The sequence below is a fragment of the Engraulis encrasicolus genome, chromosome 19, assembly GCF_034702125.1.
Source record: "Engraulis encrasicolus isolate BLACKSEA-1 chromosome 19, IST_EnEncr_1.0, whole genome shotgun sequence".
In the NCBI taxonomy this organism is placed as follows: domain Eukaryota; kingdom Metazoa; phylum Chordata; class Actinopteri; order Clupeiformes; family Engraulidae; genus Engraulis; species Engraulis encrasicolus.
This window is the reverse complement of record NC_085875.1, coordinates 5,589,942-5,608,740: the sequence shown is the minus strand read 5'-3', so window position 1 is coordinate 5,608,740 and position 18,799 is coordinate 5,589,942. Positions and strand designations below refer to the sequence as shown.

Below are 18,799 nucleotides of genomic sequence, written 5' to 3'. Positions count from 1 at the left end.
AGCATATTATAGTTTAAAGTTGCTAACATGCAAAACATGAATTACTACCGCAATATAATACCCACCTATACCCTATAAATAACAAAGCAGAAAAAAATGTGATCCTTATGATGAAAAGTATTTATTAAATACAAGACGTAAAAAAACGTACAAATCTTTACAGCTTGGAAATTGGGTCATATGTGACTTTCACAAAGGAAAACCGGAAGAAAACAAAACGAAAGACAGCATCTTGAGAAGAGTTACGTCACTAGGTCCTATTTCCGTACTCAATCATATCGGACCAGAAGGTCGGTGAAATCTCTCTCAAAACCTTCAGCAGATGCACTTTCCCGGATCGGCAACAATCGACGCAAGCAAACTCAAGCAACATCGGGGCCTTTCATTCAGCTGTGCCAAGTGCCATCTGCTTCCTTCTCTGCCACATAATTCACAAGAGGCGATGCCATCGCCTTCCGGAGGCTACGTGCGTGTGTACGAGTGTGTGTATGACCCCTAGCAGGCCGACGTTCTCAGCAGGCTTTTCAATTTCACTGACACTTCGAGAGAGACAGTCAGACTGGTAATTAACGCTCCCATTGCGGTTCCATGTAGGCCAATGGAGGGGGGAGAGAAAATGCAAAAAGACATCTTCCTTCTTGAAGGACAACATGGTATTCAACCTGAGTCTAAGTACTATCTTTGGTCACACTCAAAAGGTACACAGCTCTGGCAAGAATCAAGTTGGCACTTGGTGAGGATGTTGTTGGAATAGAGCAGTGTTTCTCAACCTTTTTTAGGCAATGCACCCTTTCAGTTCATGATAAATTTCAAGGCACCCCAAACCAACAAGCCGTAACATGGTATCGCATCCAATACCACACAAGCTTACAAAAGTAACACATTTGGAGACGTCCCACGACCTATGTAGTTGCAGCTGACTGGGGCGACCTATATTTACTTTATTGTGCATAAATGGCAGATGAAAGATTCCACTGACTAGCATTAACTTATCAATTTAGACAAATATGTATTATATTAGGCCTACATAATTTATTTATCAGCCATGTTTCCACGGCACCCCTGAGGGTGGCCCGCGGCACCCCAGGGTGCCCAGGCACCCCTGTTGAGAAACACTGTGATAGAGGTCTCGACAGTAGTGCTGCAGAGATAGATATGTGTGTGGGTGTACAGCAGGCATTGAGCAAGTGTCAGTCTTTGGAATGTTCATTTGAACAACTGCCAGTTCCACACTGACAAGATACTTGCTGAAGCATGGCAAAGGAACAAGAGCAGACTGACAGCCCGTACCAACGCAACTGTTGAGGTTTGAATTTGTTGCCGGTGGCAGTGTGCAAGCACTTTTTTTTAGAGGTTTCTACACGTTTGCTATTCCCGATCCCAGGAGGCCCAGCCCCTTTCAAATCATCCATCTCAGTCTGGATCCTTCATCTTTCCATGTTATTACCAGAGATTCTTTAAGTATATAGAGATATGCCAATGTAATAGGTTGCTATGGGTACCTAACATGACCAGGTTCCGGTCTACCTAAAGGGGCGTGTCATAATGCTCCTAGCATTGAATAGAACAGTCCTTAGGTCTGCCTAAAGGGGGATTCCCCCCCGCAATAATAGAACCCGGAAACAATGGGCCAATGGAACCTCTCTCTCTCTCTGTTATTACTCTCCATACTGCTACAGTCAACCCCAGGCCCTCCGCATTCCTCCATTCCAGTCCGCTTCCCTCTTCTCACAATGTCCCAGTTTTGGGCCATCTTACTCTCATGACGTCTTATCTTCGCCGGTAATAAACAGATGCACGGGCTTCTTGGACTGCAGCATCTGTGCGGCGCGCTCGGCCCCGGCGATGGCTGCCAACTTGTGGGCGTCGTAGCGGGAGTAGAGGGCAGTGCAGGTCCAGCTGGCCGCCTCCGAGCCGTCCGCACCCGCCGAGCCCGCCTGCAGCATGTTGCACACCTCGCTGTAGAAGTGAGGGTAGGTGGGCAGACCGTAGAAGATGAGGTGCCGCATGCCTTTGATGGTGTACCTGAGATGTGGGGGAGGAAAGAGGGAGGTGGAGAGAGAGAGAGAGAGAGAGAAAGATACAGAGAGAGAGAGAGAGAGAGAGAGAGAGAGAGAGAGAGAGAGAGAGAGAGAGAGAGAGAGAGAGAGAGAGAGAGAGAGAGAGAGAGAGAGAGAGAGATGGCATGTATAAGAAATATATGGGAAGTTATTAGTAAACAAAATGCTGCAGATATGCATCACCAAAGTGGAGACATTTGCACCAATAATACAGTCGTCAGAGTATTATCATTTTGAAAGTCCTTTTCTTTATGTCTGAAACATTCTGATTCCAAGTCTTCCCCTGACTCTAAAACTGGAACAATACCTTGCCCTGCTTGTGATCAATATCAATTTTTGACTGAATCACGATCGAGATTATGTGATAATAACGTGGCACTTTGACTGATTTTCAATGGGGAAGTATACAAGAACCCTACATTACTTCCCAGTGTTAAAATTTATAATGCTGTATGTGTAATGTATGTTGGTTACGGTAATGCAAGATCCCCTACATAGCGTCTATCTACCCATTTAAAGTGTTAGAGCTGTCAATCTCCTGGCAGCACAAAGTAGCAGCCTACTCAGCTGTCGCAGTCCAACAGCACATGGACTAGTCATTCATGCTTCTCCTCTCCTGTAATCTCATCAGAGAAAATCCTTAAATCCTGTCAGAGTGTGTGTGATCTGTCAGAAATCAGCACAGCCTGAGCTCATCATCACACAGTGTTCAGCAAAACCAAGCAGAGGAACACAACACTGTTCCCAACAGGCAGCACATGATGATGATGGCACCTTCTGCTGTGAATAGATATTACGGGAAAGCCCAATGGCTGGTGTTCAAGACGGAGAAATGAAAGGACCATACAACTTTCACTCTGAACCGTTTCGCTTATAGACCCCTTTAGAGTTTGTAAACAGGTATGACGTAATTTGGCTGCGTGCGCACCGCTGCCTCAAAATCATCCATGCTCTGTTCACTGTACAGAGACTCGACAGGTGTTTTTTCTGAAATAAGGTAACGGATGCTCGCGCTAACCTCAGATATGCAGTGGGCACCACGGACACGGGTATTCCTGGCGATGTCATCAGTCCAGTCAGTAGCTTAATGTCTTGTAACAACAAACATCTCCTATGCTTCTGGAACAGCCTCTTCCCTCTCAAAATAACATAACAAGTGTACTTTTCGGAATCTCTATTTTTTTTATCAAGGTACACACGGCAGAACGGCAGTTTTTCTCTCTTTAGTGTCTGCACTGTCACCCAGTATTAAATACAGAATCACCACTCCCGATTTTACCCATGCCTGCAGTTCTCCTAGTGGCCGCTGTCTTCGATACGGCTCTGAGCGCAGCAGCCCGTTCTTTCTGAATGGAGTCTGCACTCCCCCTAGAGTGCAGTACCACCCAGAAAAGTGGAGTCTCTCGTAATATCCTTCCAATATCTCTGGTGTGTTTGAGTCGACGATGTGCACGCATTCATGAGCACGTCGACTCTGAATAGGTCTATACGTTATGCTTTTGGGCTTTTGTGCTTTTATTTATTACTTAGGACAGGTCAGTGAGAAAGTGTGACAGGAAATGAGTGGACAAGAGAGAGGGGAAGGCTCGGCAAACGACTTCTTGTCGGCACTGAACCCAGGTCGCCGGTATACTGGTACGCCGTCTTAGCTCATTGAGCCAACCGTGCCCCCTGAAGTGTTGTTTTTAAAGGGACACTGTGTGAGATTTTTTATTTTTTATTTCCAGAATTCATGTTGCCCATTCACTAATGTTACCTTTTACATGAATACTTACCACCAGCATCAAATTCTAAGTATTCATTATGACTGGAAAAATTGCACTTTTCATACATGAAAAGGGGGATCTTCTCCATGGTCCGCCATTTTGAATTTCCAAAATTAGCCATTTTTAGCTGCAAAAACTAGAAAATAATTGTTTAATACTTCATACACTTTTATATAAAGATCAAATTTGGCAATAGACAGCTCAATTTCAATAAGAGGCATAGTTGCAGTACCTTTTTTGACCATTTCCCTGCACAGTGTCCCTTTAAAAATTGCTATAATTTTAAGGGGAACAACAACTTTCACTTATTTCGCCATGTCAGGTTCACTGCTTATCAGGGGCGGATCTATGGGGGGGCCTGGGTGGGATAGGCCCACCCAGATTGGCTGTTGGGCCCGCCCAATCACAAGCTCAGAATACAGTTTTCACTATGAGTCATTAAACTAAAATGTTGACCGTTATCTTTTACTATATGGTTATTTGTTAGTGAAAATGAATGAAAATAGACTATAATGGATTTTGTGTATTTATGTGGTCAAGTACTGGGCTAAGAAAAGGTGAATTAGGTGAAAGTGAGTTAATGTAAAGTAACAGCTCTGTGTTTGAAGATGAGGTTGAGGATGAAGATCTGGGCAAGGCTTTTTTTTAAGGTTCCTTCTGACAGTTCACCTGAAAGCTAAGCATCCAAATAAATATACATTTTGTGAACACTGTAGCATCTGATTTTTTTGTTCGTCTCTCCCTCCTTATCCCCAACTATAAGAAAACTGTTGCTTTATTATTTGAAAGTGTAACTGCCTATTCTTTTTTTTCCTAAACCAAACCACCACCACCCCCCCTTAAAAAAGTGTAACTGTCTAGTTTGTTGTGTCTGGTCTGTGTCTCTTCTCACCTTTTGTAGAAGTGGAACCTCTCACTGAAGAGCAGGAACTGGATGTTGCCCTTCTGGAAGTAGTGCCGTGCCCTGGACACCTCCGAGCGCTGAGAGTACTCCGAGAGGGCCGTGAAGTTCACCTCCTCCTTCTTCAGGTAGTTGCGGATGCGCACAAAGTCAAAGTAGGAGGGCACGTAGATGAAGGTGTGAGACATGACCGAGTCTCGGTACTGGGGCAACACCTTGTCCACGAAAAACTGGAACCTGACAGAATAAACAACATCAAGTGGAGAAGCAAACAACAATAATCAGTTGAAACCATTGGACAGATATCTGTGGATGGCAGATTAGAGACAATTTATGCAGAGACTTTGCTTAGCTGTAGAAAAAGGACATCTTTGAGCTTGAAGAAGCTTCATCCCAGGAACCAGTTATGAGACTACTCTCCAGCTGACAAAGCTCTTTGGATGAGTATCAAAAAGTCCAACTGCTTACAGCTACATTATTTAAATAACATGACCTGGATGACTGAGAATATTAACAAACATTGCAGCCAATTAGTCAAGATTCCAGTGGTTCATGTACAGGAACAACAAGTAGCAAACCACTAAAAATGGCATGACCAATGGCGCCCTCTGGTGTACATAAGGCTGCACAACTTCATATGAGACACAAACCTTGCATCCTGGTCCATGAAACTGTCTGAGTTGAAGAGCTGGAAGACGTGTGGCAGCTGCACGAGCACCTGGCAGATGGAACCTACTTTGGGCAAGTTTTTGGTGGCAATCTAAGAACATTCAAAAACAATGAAATTGAATTGCTCCAGAACTGGAAAATAACCATGAGAATGCATTACGCTACATATTGCTAACCCACAGGGAGCGAATCATTGATCCAGCTTTAAGAAAAAAAGTGAAAAAATTATATACATTTGCTCAACAACTATAAAAATGCACTCCTCGTTTCAGTGCCGCATAGACTACAAGGCTAAAAATGGCAAAATTCTGATTTACTTGACAACGACTGTGCTGTATCCAAAACCAGAGATTAAGAGACATAATCCACTCATGGTTTCTACTCAATCCTATTTTAATAACATGGTTCAGAGAATTCTGTGAGTGTCTTGGAAACAGCACATAATACAAACAAATTACTAAAATTGTACCAACACTTGACAGGGAACAACAAGAGCATGTTTGTACAGTGTTTCACACAGAACATTCAAGGTGGATGGGAGTTAGCCACTGCAAGAGAAGTGATGATATTAAAAAGAAAATATATATCCCACAGACACATTATGTGAAACCTCTAATCAAATAGTTCATAAAATTGTTAGTAAAACGACTTCAGAAATTATATTTGCAAATCGCACAAACACAATATATTTTCCTTTTTAATTTTTTTTCAGTGTACCTAGTGAAGATGTGACTGTGAGAGGTATAAAATTAAGGTGGCTGCCTTAACTGTAAATAACTGTGGGACAGCCCTTCTGTAGCAGCTAAATGAGCTTGTATACAGTCAATCCGGAAAGTATTCATAGCGCTTCACTTTTTTCACATTTTATTATCTTACAGCCTTATTCCAAATGCTAAAAATGAATCTCTGTTGTCAAAATTCTACACAAATTATTCCATTATGACCATGTGAAAAACAAGTTGTCTTGACAGTTTTGAAAATTTATAAATATAAAAAACAAAGAAATCATATTTACAAAAGTATTCACAGCCTTAAGCGCTGTGAATACTTTCCGGATTGACTGTAAGCCATCCGCCGGGCTGGCTCACCTGTCCGCGGTAGTTGAAGCTGTGCTTGGTGAGGATGTTGTTGATCTGGGGCTCCTGGATGGAGCTGAAGACCAGGGTCTGGCGGTAGAACTTGGCCCAGCTGTTCAGGTTCCACATGCGCACGCGGGAGAAGTCTACGCCGTGGGAGTCCAGTGGCTGTAAGTTCATGTGCTTCATCATGTGCTGAAAATGAAAATAAAGAAAGGAGTTGCATCACAAACCATTTCAAAATGTAAAAGGGTAGAGGGCACAGAGAACCCAGAGTCTGTTGCTTTAAACGAATCGCTAACTTTAAGTCTTCCCTTAACAGACATAGATTTCATGTCATGGTTCACAAATGGTTCTAGAAAAAAGTAGTATTTTACATTGCCATGCACACAGCCAAAGAAAACCTCAATCATCTTCAACACAAATGCTGCCTACTAAAATGACAAAATAGTACCAAGTACAAGGGGTCTGGCAACCATAGCTTATATTTACCAAGCTGCTTGTACGAGCCGTCTCTGGTGTCAACCCCAGGTTCAGAAATAAAAAGTCTAACATACCAACCGGTTGGATCAAAACTTGTGACATAATTTCTGAACCGGGGGGGGTGGGGGTTCAGGAGTAAACTAGGTTAAGTTAAGAGGTAAATCATCTAATAGATGAGGGCTCCAGGCTCTTCTATTAGATGATTTACCTCTTGACTTAACCTGGTTTACTCCTGAACCAGCTTCTTAGTACAACCCTCTGTGGTTGCCACCTCTGGGGTGCATTTCTCGAAACCAAAGTTGCTTTCTACATTAGCTACTTGGTTGTTGTCAAGGCATTTTCCCATTGGCAACTACCGAAGTTGGTAACAGGCTAACTTTTTTTTCAAAAGTTTTTTTCAAAAGTTTTTTGTGAGAGCCTGCACACCTTGAAGGTTTCTTTTTCAGCAGGTGCAGCTTTTCAAGGTACTTCAGTCTTCAGTTCACACAAGGAACGTTTCGGCAACTTAGGCCTTCATCACAGTAACTGGCTAACAGGCTAACAATTTCTCTTTTGAGAAATGCACCCCTGCTTTGTCTACACCACCAGCCACTTACCTAGCCTGGGAACTCCCATACTGCCTTTAGTTCTACACAATTGTTTCGATCTGAAAGACAGTCTGGCGAGGATGACTCATAACGTCCAAGATCATGGGCACTGTGTCATAATGGCCAAGCATTCCGACCTTAACAGTTTCTCTGCCCAATCAGAGATCAGGGCAGTGTGTCATAATAGCCAAGTATTCTCTCCCCTACGGAATTTACAATAGGCAACTCCCCAGACCTAATCTCACTTGTGATTAGGTCTGGTGTTAACCAGGCAACCACTTACCAGTACATGCTCCCAGTTCTGCATGAGCAGCACGTCAGCTTGGTCCAGCACCAGCACCTCTATGGAGGACAGGAAGTCAAAGTCTCTCTTCTTCTCCCCCTCCACGCCCAGCAGCGTACGCAGGCCCAGCGGAGAGGCCACGATGATGTCCGCCGAGTAGAAGGGAGCGAAGAGACGGATGCTGCGCTTCAAGATAGAGATGCCTGCAAACAAAATCAAAAACACAGCAGCAAAGGAAGGAAGAAGTTATAAAAGGTGATGATTGAAAATACATTGCTGACTTCTTCATTATGAACTGCTGTCGTGACACTGAAAACATGTACTACTGTAGCAACACTTTGCAACATTTCTGAGCTTAAACAAATACTCAGTAGATGGTTAGGGGTCTTACACACCAAGGCGGTAAAGCGTCGCGGAACGGCCACGTTTTTTACCGGCGTCGGTGAAAATACATTGAAACATATCTGTCCTTACACACCAACCGGCGGTAGTCGGGCGTCATTTGGAAAATAGAACTCGAGCGTATTTTTCACGCCGGCGACCGGCGGTGTCTCATTCAAATGAATGGCAAAGTAGCATGCTAGCTTTGGCTGTGGCTAGGGTTTTGAATAGGACTGGCCGCGCACGCCGACGCTGTCAGTGTGCAAGGCAGAGAAAAGCACGCCGGCCAAAACTAAGCAGAAAGACCGCGGCCGTCCTGCGACCGTTCCGTTCCGCCTTGGTATGTTTTGGCCCTTAGATAAAGAGTTCCACACACCCCAGTGGTCTGGTTGGTGCCAGGTCGGCACCCATGGCCTGAGAAGTCTCAGACAGTAAATATCTGGCAAGGAAAATTCAACCCTGCTACATCTGGTCTAACCAAAAGTTTGCCAAAACCAATACTATAAGCGTATCATTTGTTTTAAGTCGCCCTCTGCAGTTTGTGGGGCGCCCCCGGCATGCCCGTCTCAAAATCCATACAAATCTTAACAAAATACAATTTAAGTCCCCTTGCAGTGTTTCATCCCAGAGGACCAACAGTCGGTGTGAATATGTCACTTTTTGTTATGAGTGAATATGTGATACAAGGGGGTTTAAGGATCACTTAAAAGTAGGAATCATTACTATTGCAATTCGTCCCGGGTTTGGGCCTTTTTAGAGCTAGATTGACTGGCCTATTGTGTCCCTTTAACAACTACAAAGTAGAAATGCTAACTTGCCAATTCTGAAGTGGTCATCTACATTTCCCGAGAAAATGGCATCGTAGTCGTCAGGTCTGGCGACTTTGGGCGGCCGGTCCTCTGGATCGTCTCCAAACTCATCCTTGAACCGCTTCTTGTTGCTAACGTCCATCTTCTTCTTGTCTTTGGGCTCCAGGAGGTGGATGAAGGTCTGCACCACCTGCAGAGCTCCGTCTCTAAAGGGCACTACGATCAGCGCCTGCCACACAAGGAGGAAAATGAAACAGCATTGAGTGACTTGGGGGCACTGTGGCGCAGTGGGCCAAGACAACATACCGACCCAGGTTTGAATCAGGGCAGGACCCTACCACGTCTCTCTCTCCCACTCACTTCCTGTCATCTCTTCACTAGCCTATCTTCATTACAGACATAAAGGCCAAAAAAGCATTGAGTGTGTTGATTAGAGAACATTCACAGAACAAAGACAAGTTTTAGACACATGCAGTGTCTGAGACTCACACTGCAACCTGAAGTCACTCAAATCTTTTTTTTGTTGCTGCTGCCCAAATGCAACCCGTGTCGGATCTTTTCTTGACATTCTGAGCGACACAGATCAGATTTTTTCAAATGTAACAGAGGACATTTGGATACTAATTCTGATACATTTGATATTTTCACATGTGACTTCAGTCTGAACGGTCAGTATGTGCAATTACATCCGATTGATGTTCCCTCCGTCAGTTTGCTTTTTGGAGAGTTCACAACATAGATCTGTTGATCTTCTTTGTATACTTCTTCCATGTACTTTTCAAAATGTGCAATTTTATCAAGCAAATTCCATACTTCCTAACTGGACACACAAAATACAGGATGCTACAAATAACAAAAAAGGGCAACGTTACCTTTGGCCTGGTAAGGCCCTGGTCCCTGGTCTCATCGTCCGTGATCTTGCCCTCCTTGAGCTGGGCGTTGTGGGTGAGGACGTTGGAGTTGGCCTTCAGAACATGGTTCAACACGTGCAGACAGTAGGCTCCCCTCACCTCCTTCCCCTCTGCCAAGGGAGAGCACTCTGGCATGTAGACATCTCTATAAGTACCCATCAGACCCAGAAGCTCCTTCTGAAGGTCGCTCAGCTCCTTCTTGGGAGCTCCTTGGGGCTGGAGGGCCTGGTTCAGCGTGGTCCAGTTAGCCTGCAGGGCCTTGTGGAGAGGTGGGAGAGGGAGGCTAGATGCTTGGCCTGGGGCTGGGAACTTCTCCATGGAAGTGCTGCAAAGAAGGTTACCCAGTTTGGGCCACTGTGTGCAAACACAGGAGAAAATCATTTAGAGTAGAGTAACTTTATTGATCTCCCATTAAGAAAGTTAGATTTAGTGCTGAATATCATAAATAATATATTATTGTGCCCTATATGCATAATGTTAAATTACCTTTATTTGGGTCTTTGTTCTTTTCCCTTCTGCTAGCTGCTTGATCTCCTCTTCTGTAAGTTCTGTTTCTGTGTGTTTTGTGAACATGTCTGGAAGGAAAGGACCATTCATTTTAAAGAACCGAAAGTGCCACATAAAATATTACAAAAGTAACACAACATCAAGTCAAGTAGGTTTTATTGTCAATTTCTTTACATGCACTGGTCATACAAAGAATTTGAAATTACATTTCTTGCTTTCCCATACAGACATAGACTAATCTAGGTAAGGACATAGACAGTATAGACATAGACAGTACTTATACATGGACTTAAGACAGTATGGACATGTATAAACTAATGTCCAATGTCGAAAGTGATATTGGAATGTTGAAAGCCATTGAAAGCCTGATGCCCTACCCTACATATCAATTGTGGTTGTCACTTCTCACAAGAAAACAACCACAGCAACTCTACAACAAGCTAGTGTTGTTTAATGCAGAATGCATACACAACTGTACCTATATCTAAAAACAGAATACACATACCCAGTATATAGAACATGATGGAGGACAAACACGGCATTAATCACTTGCCTTCTTTCCCATCAGTGGCACCATCCTCCTCAGCCGTGTCAGGATCTCCCTCTGTAGGGATGTTCGTCTCCAGGCAGAACTGGGACTCGTGCTTCTTGTCTGTGAACTCCTCTCCACCCTGGTCAGCCTTCTTGTCACCGGCCTCATCCAGCACCTCCTCATCTGCCTCAGTGTCATCCTCTTTAAGGCTGGGCTTCGCCTCTGCTGCCTCAGATTCCTCCTCCTCATCTCCTTCGCCATCTTCATCTACTTCTTCATCCTCCTCTTCCTCTTCTCCTTCTGCAAGTGAACACGTTACATGACATTACATAAACATTTATATAATAAAAAGTCACATAGAGAGCACATAAAACAGGCTACAGAGGAACATATAGGCCGACAACTACACATCATATAGTGCCTGTAATTTTCATATCTGAAGGGAGGCAATATTGGATATATGGAGGAGGCTATATCACAAGATCAGCTTACCTCCTTCTAACAATTCTTCTTCATCCTCCTCCTCGTCGCTTTCATCTTCCTCGCCATCAGACTCCGACTGGTCCAGTGTGCCCAGCAGCTTCTGATAAGCAGAGGGTTGTTCCTCCAGCTCAGCATCCTCATCATCATCATTATCGCGCTCAACTTTCCTTCGCTCTGGACTGTCGCGCTGCAAGGTTAGTGAAATAACATATTAGTTGTTGACAAGGCGATACAAATTGTATCATACAATAGAACAGAAATGACTGCAAATACTGCTGGTAGTGTACAGTTTTGCGACAAAACAGTGAAATGTACTGCTCACCAGGTGTACGATCTGCGTCCTTTCTTGCCTGTCTCCAACACTAGGAAAATGAAATCGGAGAAATGTTAAAGTCTGAAAACAAAATGCTTGCATGTCTAAACTCTGAATGTTGCCAATGTTGTTACCACATTTAGCTTGCTTGCCTTAGCTGCACGACTAGGCTAGCTTTCTGGCAGCAGCTTTGGAAGAATGTTCCATTTTACAGTAGCCCTTGCTTTAATTGAATGTACCTGTCATGGAAGGGATGTTCTTCGCCAAACTCCTTCAAGTGCTTTTTCTGTTTCTTAGTCAGTTTGTTAATAGCCTCGTTTTGTTTTCTCTGTCTCTTCCCCATGTTGAACGATGTTGACACGCTTGCCAGGAAACCCACGTGTGTCAGTCAGACGTGTTTTGTGCGCTGTGAGATTCTGGCACGTACTGCCACCTTCTGGATTGGAGTAGACACAACAATCAAAACTTGGGAATTTGCCATGGCACAGCACAGAATAGAGAGAAGACACATAGTACATAAAAGGTACATTTGGCCCAATGACATTTCCCATGACCAATCAGCATTCCATCTCAAAACAGAAAACAAACAGAAAACAGTAACATGAAACAATGTATAAATCAAATTCCAGACATACAGTAAACATGGCTTGACATAGCCTAAAGTCAGAACGTCTTGCTATCGTTGTTTTATTGTTTTGATATGGATGAGTGTGTGACCAAGTTTTGCATGTAAAATTGAATATGTCATGACAAAGACGAAAAAAAAGGGTGTGGGGTGGGGTGGGGTTTGGTTCACCCGCTACACTACCCACTACCCACTACCCTATTCATCGACAATCTGGATCAGGCCATATGCAGTTGGTATGATCACTGAAAACGGTTCCATTACAGTAACTGAGAACATCTGCAGGGGAGGGAAAAAAACTATATAGTACAGCCTGACGTTAATAATTTCTTCTTTTTTTTTGGTGCAAACTGATTTTCATTCCCCGCTTCGCTCCCACCCGATACCATACAAATGCCTGAGATTTCCAAAAAACGTACAGTATGCATGCCCTGTTTGTGATTAAAATGGCTATTAATATCTTTGGTGGGGGGGGCAGCCATCCAGGGAAAACAAGTAAAAGCTGAAATAAATGAACCACACACTTAACTGCCTAAAGGTGATTCATAAACACTCAAAAGGTTAGCAAAACATGGTTAGGTGCCAGGCCGATGAAGGAGGAAACAAACCTCCATGTTCTCCTCTCCTCTCCTCTCCTCTCCTCTCCTCTGCTCTCCCCTCCTCTCCTCTCCTCTCCTCTCCTCTCCTCTCCTCTCCTCTCCTCTCCTCGCCCCATCCCACGTCCCCTCTCCTCCCTTCTACTATACTCTCCTCTCATCACCCCACCTCCCCTCTCCTCTCCTCTCCTCTCCTCTCCTCTCCTCTCCTCTCCTCGCCCCATCCCACGTCCCCTCTCCTCCCCTCTCCTCCCTTCTACTATACTCTCCTCTCCTCTCATCACCCCACCTCCCCTCCCCTCTCCTCGCCCCATCCCACGTCCCCTCCCCTCTCCTCTCCTCTCCTCTCCTCTCCTCTCCTCTCCTCTCCTCTCCTCTCCTCCGCTCTCCTCCCTTCTACTATACTCTCCACTCCTCTCCTCTCATCACCCCACCTCCCCTCCCCTCTCCTCCCCTCTCCTCTCCTCTCCTCTCCTCACCCCTCTCCTCTCCTCTCCCCTACTCTCTCCCTCTCCACTCCTCTTCTCTCCTCTCCTGTCCTGTCCTCTCCTCTCCTCTCCTCTCCTCTCCTCTCCTCCCTTCTACTATACTCTCCTCTCCTCTCATCACCCCACCTCTCCTCCCCTCTCCTCTCCTCTCCACTCCTTGCCCCACCCCACCCCACCTCTCCTTTCGTCTCCTCTCATCATCCCCAACCTCCCTCTCCTCCCCTCTCAGTCTGTCACTGGTGGGGTGGGGTGAGGTGAGGTGGGGTGGGGTGAGGTGAGGGTGGGGCTGGGAAGCTGTGCTAGTGTATGGGAGGGAGGAAGTGCTGATAGAATTATTGAACCTCCAGCCATGGGAGATGTACAGCCTATTCCAAATAACGGTAGCAGGGCCGCTGCGCTGACAGCTTTGCCTGGGCCCAGTTCAAAGTCATCTGAAAGGCCCTACCACTCTGGGCAATGTATTGGGGACCCAATTCCCTGGGCCTAGCTGACTCCTTTGTACCCCCACCCCAACTCAACCCCGAGCAGCATACTCTACAGCAGTGGCCACAAAGATGAAGGTCACTCTGGGGCCTGCAGATTGGAGACTGGTGATGCCCCAACACACCCCCCCCCCTCCACACACACACACACACACACACACACACACACACACACACACACCCTCCACACACACACACACACACACACACACACACACACACACACACACACACACACACACACACACACACACACACACACACACACACACACACACACACACACACACACACACACACACACACTTTTTTTACCGGCCCACTGGATTCCACTGAAATGCGGAGGTCCCTGACAGCAGCCTTGGTGATATTAGACCCTGGTGAATTGAACACGACAGACAGGGCTTGGCCAGGCCAGACTAAGCTGCCCCCGGGTCGTACTGTTGTAGACTGCCCCGGCACATGGTATGGAGGCTCTAAAACGCTTGTGAAAAACAGGCGCTATGTACTTGGGAAGCATTCCTCCACAATTTGCACATGTTTTTTGGCAGTCCGTCCGGGACTGCGAAAGGAATCTCAGTACATTAGGCTAGGTCGCTCGCCTTTTTGCTTGCTTTCTTGCATGCAAATATTTTTTCCCTCTGCATAATCTGTCATTTCATCACTCGGAGAAGAACGATCATTTATAGTGACCCCGGACAGCTGGGATGCATGTGTTATAGAGGGGGTGGTGGAAAGAGATTTACTTGAAGTGCCGTCCAACTTATTAAAAAATACTGAGGACGAAGCAAACCCCCAGTTTGTGAAACAGAACATGTTTACAGGGTACTTGTTAAATTGCCCACATCAGAATCAAAGTAGCCATAAATTTTAATTGGGAGCGGTGTACGCTGTTGCAGTCTGGCTGGTCCTTTGAGAAATCAAGTCTTTTGCCCAATGGCAGATGTTTGTGAAGGGGGATGATCTTTCTGTGTGTGTGTGTGTGTGTGTGTGTGTGTGTGTGTGTGTATGTGTGTGTTTGTGTTTCTGCGGGCGTGCGTGCGTGTGCTTGTACTGAGCACAGATGCCGAAACGTTTAGACGCATACTAGATCAAGAGTTTATGCATATTCAAATGTTGTGTCATAATATTTATCCAATCTCAGACATTCTGTATGTGCACAGACATAGATGAATGTGGTTTTGCTTCCACAGATTACACAAACATATGTCATTGCACACAGCAGATATGAAGCAGATACAAGTAGCACACACATACAGCAGACACGGACACACTCACAGACACTGGCACACACACATGCAGGTAGAAAGACACACACACACACACACACACACACACACACACACACACACACACACACACACACACACACACACACACACACACACACACACACACACACACACACACACACACACACACACACACACACCTGCCTGTCTGTCTGTTTTGAACAAATGTACCATATAATACATTCACCTCTTTCACCTGTTTGTATATCCTGTATGGGTGTTGGGGCCCTATTGTGACCATGGCAGGCCGTATGGGCAGAGAGAGTAGAGAGAGAGGTTCCATTGGCCCATTGTTTCCTGGTTCTATTATGCCCCCCCTTAGGCAGACCTAGGCAGACCTAAGGACTGTTCTATTCATTGTAGGAGCATTATGACACGCCCCTTTAGGCAGACCGGAACCTGGTCATGTTAGGTGCCTATAGAAACCTATTATGTTGGCATATCTCTATAGAATATCTCTGGTATGGGGGCCCTATCAGTGTTTTACCCTGGGGCCCTGTGTGCAATTGCGTCACTGTTCAGTAGTGTCTATTTTGGAGTTAATGGGGGTCCGATTGCAATCACCTCCGAGAGGGAATGTCTTGGATTATGAGTAGCGTAGTAGCTTGTGCAACATCCCTCTGTTAACGACCAGCCGCCGCGGCTCAAGAGGGGTTCCCACTGCCGTCCAGCCTGTTTCAACACTCTCTTGTTGACACTAAAGGGTCAAGCCATATAGCCTCTGGTTCACTGTTATTTGTCTGCCATCGCATGATTGTGTGTGTGTGTGCGTGTGTGCGTGTGTGTATATGACTGACTGTGAGTTTGAGAATGATCGTGCATGTGTGCGTGCGCGTGGTGTGTGTGTGTGTGTTGTGTGTGTGTGTGTGTATGTTTATGTGACTGACTGTGAGTTTGAGAGTGATCGTGCATACGTGCGTGTGTGTAGTGTGTCAGTGTTTCAGACTGTGTGTGTGTGTGTGTGTGTGTGTGTGTGTGTGTGTGTGTGTGTGTGTGTGTGTGTGTGTGTGTGTGTACGTGTGTGTGTGTGTACGTGTGTGTGTGTGTACGTGTGTGTGTATGTGTGTGTGTAGGGCTGCACGATTATGGAAAAAATCATAATCACGATTATTTTGGTCAAAATCATAATCACGATTATTTTGGTCAAAATCATAATCACGATTATTAATCACGATTATTGATTTTTGCAGATTTTTTTGAAAATTATAACAAGATGAAATATAAAGAAGAATGAATTACATACAGATGAGCAAAATAAAATGAATTGTTATAATTATGTAAAGGCAATAGCATGAATCTTAAGTGGACAGATTTCTGGCCAGAAACACCAACCTGTCAGTATGTTCTGGCTTCAAGGATGCTCTCAAAAGTAGGTCACTATTGCCACGATTAAATCACGATTCAAATCATGAGTTCGATTTCACTATTTTATCACGATTTTGATTATTTTTCGATTAATTGTGCAGCCCTATGTGTGTGTGTGTACGTGTGTGTGTGTTCACACACGTGCATGCACGCATCTGTCTCTTTGTGTTAACGAACATGCAGAAACACGCTCACCTGTCATGATCAATCTGATGGAAGTAAGTTAATGAAAGCAAAGCTGCACAAAGACAGGTTTTATATGCATTCGTTTGCATATTTCACTTTTTTGTTTGTCTTTGTTAGCATGGGAAAATACACACATGTGCTGCGAACAAAGGATGGCTGTCAGGTTCAATTTGAAGTTTGTCTATTTCTGGTTTCAGGATGAAGAAGCTTGTGGGTTGGAGAACAACACGGCTTTGGCAGAAGGACCACACACGTCATTAAGGCAACTCTCTCTCACACACACACACACACACACACACACACACACACACACACACACACACACACACACACACACACACACACACACACACACACACACACACACACACACACACTTCATTGCCTCCGGCACGCTGATGACAAGTTTATGCGTATGATATTGCAAAACAAATTTTCTTTTTTGTGTCTGCATGTACTTTGGCTCCCCTACAAATGTTCTTGGGTCTAGACACGTACTTAATATTCCGTTCCATTATGATTCATTACAAGGAGGCAAACACACCCAAAGAGATATATTGTTGAAGCAGCTAAATGAGGAGAACATTGTGTTTTTGATTTGGAGTTGATGAAAACTGCTAAAAATTTGATTTGGATATTGATAAACAGTGCCCTTCAGAATGATTCCGAGAAGTAGCTGTCATAATGTATGAATTTATTTGTTGTTGTTTTTTTTTGCCTTCATTTAACCAGGGAAGAAAATAACATTGAGATAGATACAGTATCTCTTACAAGTGAGTCCCGGGCCAAGGCAGCAGCACATTATTAGCATATTAATAGACAACAACATGTGAATAATACCATATGGAGAAACATATAATTAACTACTGTAGATATGACACTGAAGAATGCTTGCACACCACATTTCAGAGCAATAGGCCTACTATCTAGCCCTATCTACCCTCGAGGCATGTCTTCAGGCTGGCGTATGAAGTGAAAAATCCCCCTCACGTCTGTCTCTGGAGCTCTCACCGAGCAGGTGGCGAGCAGGGCATTTGCCCCTGGGCCCAGGGCCCTCCTGTATTGGATGTGGGGGCCCTATTGTGACCTTGGCAGGCCGTATGGGGGGCCCTATCAGTGTCTTGCCCTGGGGCCCTGTATGTAATTTTTCCGCCACTGGCTCTCACTGTCACTAGTGTACACGTCAAGCGGCAACAGGCTTCCACATTCAGCCTTTCTTTTATTGTGAATCGATGTTGCAACAGCAGGCTGAAAGCTGAGAGGGCAGGAGAACAAGTGTTGGTGCGTAGCCAAGCAAGTGGCCTGAAGCTCAGGAGGACTCACCTGTGGCAGCAACCAACATGCCTGCACACACACACGCACACACATGCACGTACGCACACACACACAGGCATGCACACGTACACACTGCATCACACACACACACACACACACCTGTACACGCATACACACACAAACACATGTGGATATGCACACACGCACAGATACGCAAACAAACTGTCATTCTTACCTCACTTCTTTCTTTCTCTCTCTCTCTCTCTCTCTCTCTCTCTCTCTCTCTCTCTCTCTCTCTCTCTCTCTCTCTCTCTCTCTCTCTCTCTCTCTCATTCACTCACTCACGCACGCACGCACGCACACACGCACGCACACACACACGCACACACACACACACACACACCAGGGGAGGCTTGTTTTTTTATGTCTCCTGATGAATACCTCTTTGTGCGGATCCTGAATGCTGTGGTTGTTTCTATCTGGGTGTCTGTGTTTGCGAGCGTCTGTGGAATGAGGCCTTGTTGCGTCCCGACTGCTCTTGTGCAGTTTCATTTACTTTGCCGCTGTGCCAACTGACGAGGCCTGTCCGCTGAGCGACAATGAAATAAGCACCGTATAATAATAATGGACACCACCCACACAACCAGTGCTGCCTTTCCACGTGATACTGTAAAGGAGCTAAAAAAGGATGTCTGTTACTGTTATTAAGTGAATTAATTAATTTTATTA

At 45.1% G+C, this 18,799-nt stretch overlaps 1 protein-coding gene across 1 annotated transcript; it reads right to left on the bottom strand.

Moving 5' to 3' along the window:
* Positions 1-1,651: 1,651 nt before the first annotated feature.
* utp25 (UTP25 small subunit processor component) lies at positions 1,652-12,241 on the bottom strand. Its single transcript, XM_063223995.1, has 12 exons — positions 12,001-12,241; positions 11,771-11,810; positions 11,458-11,635; positions 10,987-11,265; positions 10,413-10,501; positions 9,888-10,280; positions 9,025-9,244; positions 7,826-8,028; positions 6,485-6,667; positions 5,378-5,487; positions 4,719-4,964; positions 1,652-2,025 (listed from the first exon to the last, which is right to left on the bottom strand). The coding sequence occupies exons 1-12, from the start codon at positions 12,102-12,104 to the stop codon at positions 1,761-1,763; spliced, it is 2,310 nt and encodes a 769-aa protein (XP_063080065.1). The 5' UTR covers positions 12,105-12,241; the 3' UTR covers positions 1,652-1,760.
* Between the last annotated feature and the right edge of the window lie 6,558 nt (positions 12,242-18,799).

Bases quoted from the DNA above. Each gene is read 5' to 3' on its own strand.
- utp25 (XM_063223995.1), bottom strand. From the start codon at position 12,104: ATGGGGAAGAGACAGAGAAAACAAAACGAGGCTATTAACAAACTGACT. The intron at 10,281-10,412 runs GTAATTTAACAT...GTTTGCACACAG, and splicing joins GAACAAAGACCCAAATAAAG to TGGCCCAAACTGGGTAACCT. The intron at 8,029-9,024 runs GCAAGTTAGCAT...TTTTGTTTGCAG, and splicing joins AGATGACCACTTCAGAATTG to GCATCTCTATCTTGAAGCGC.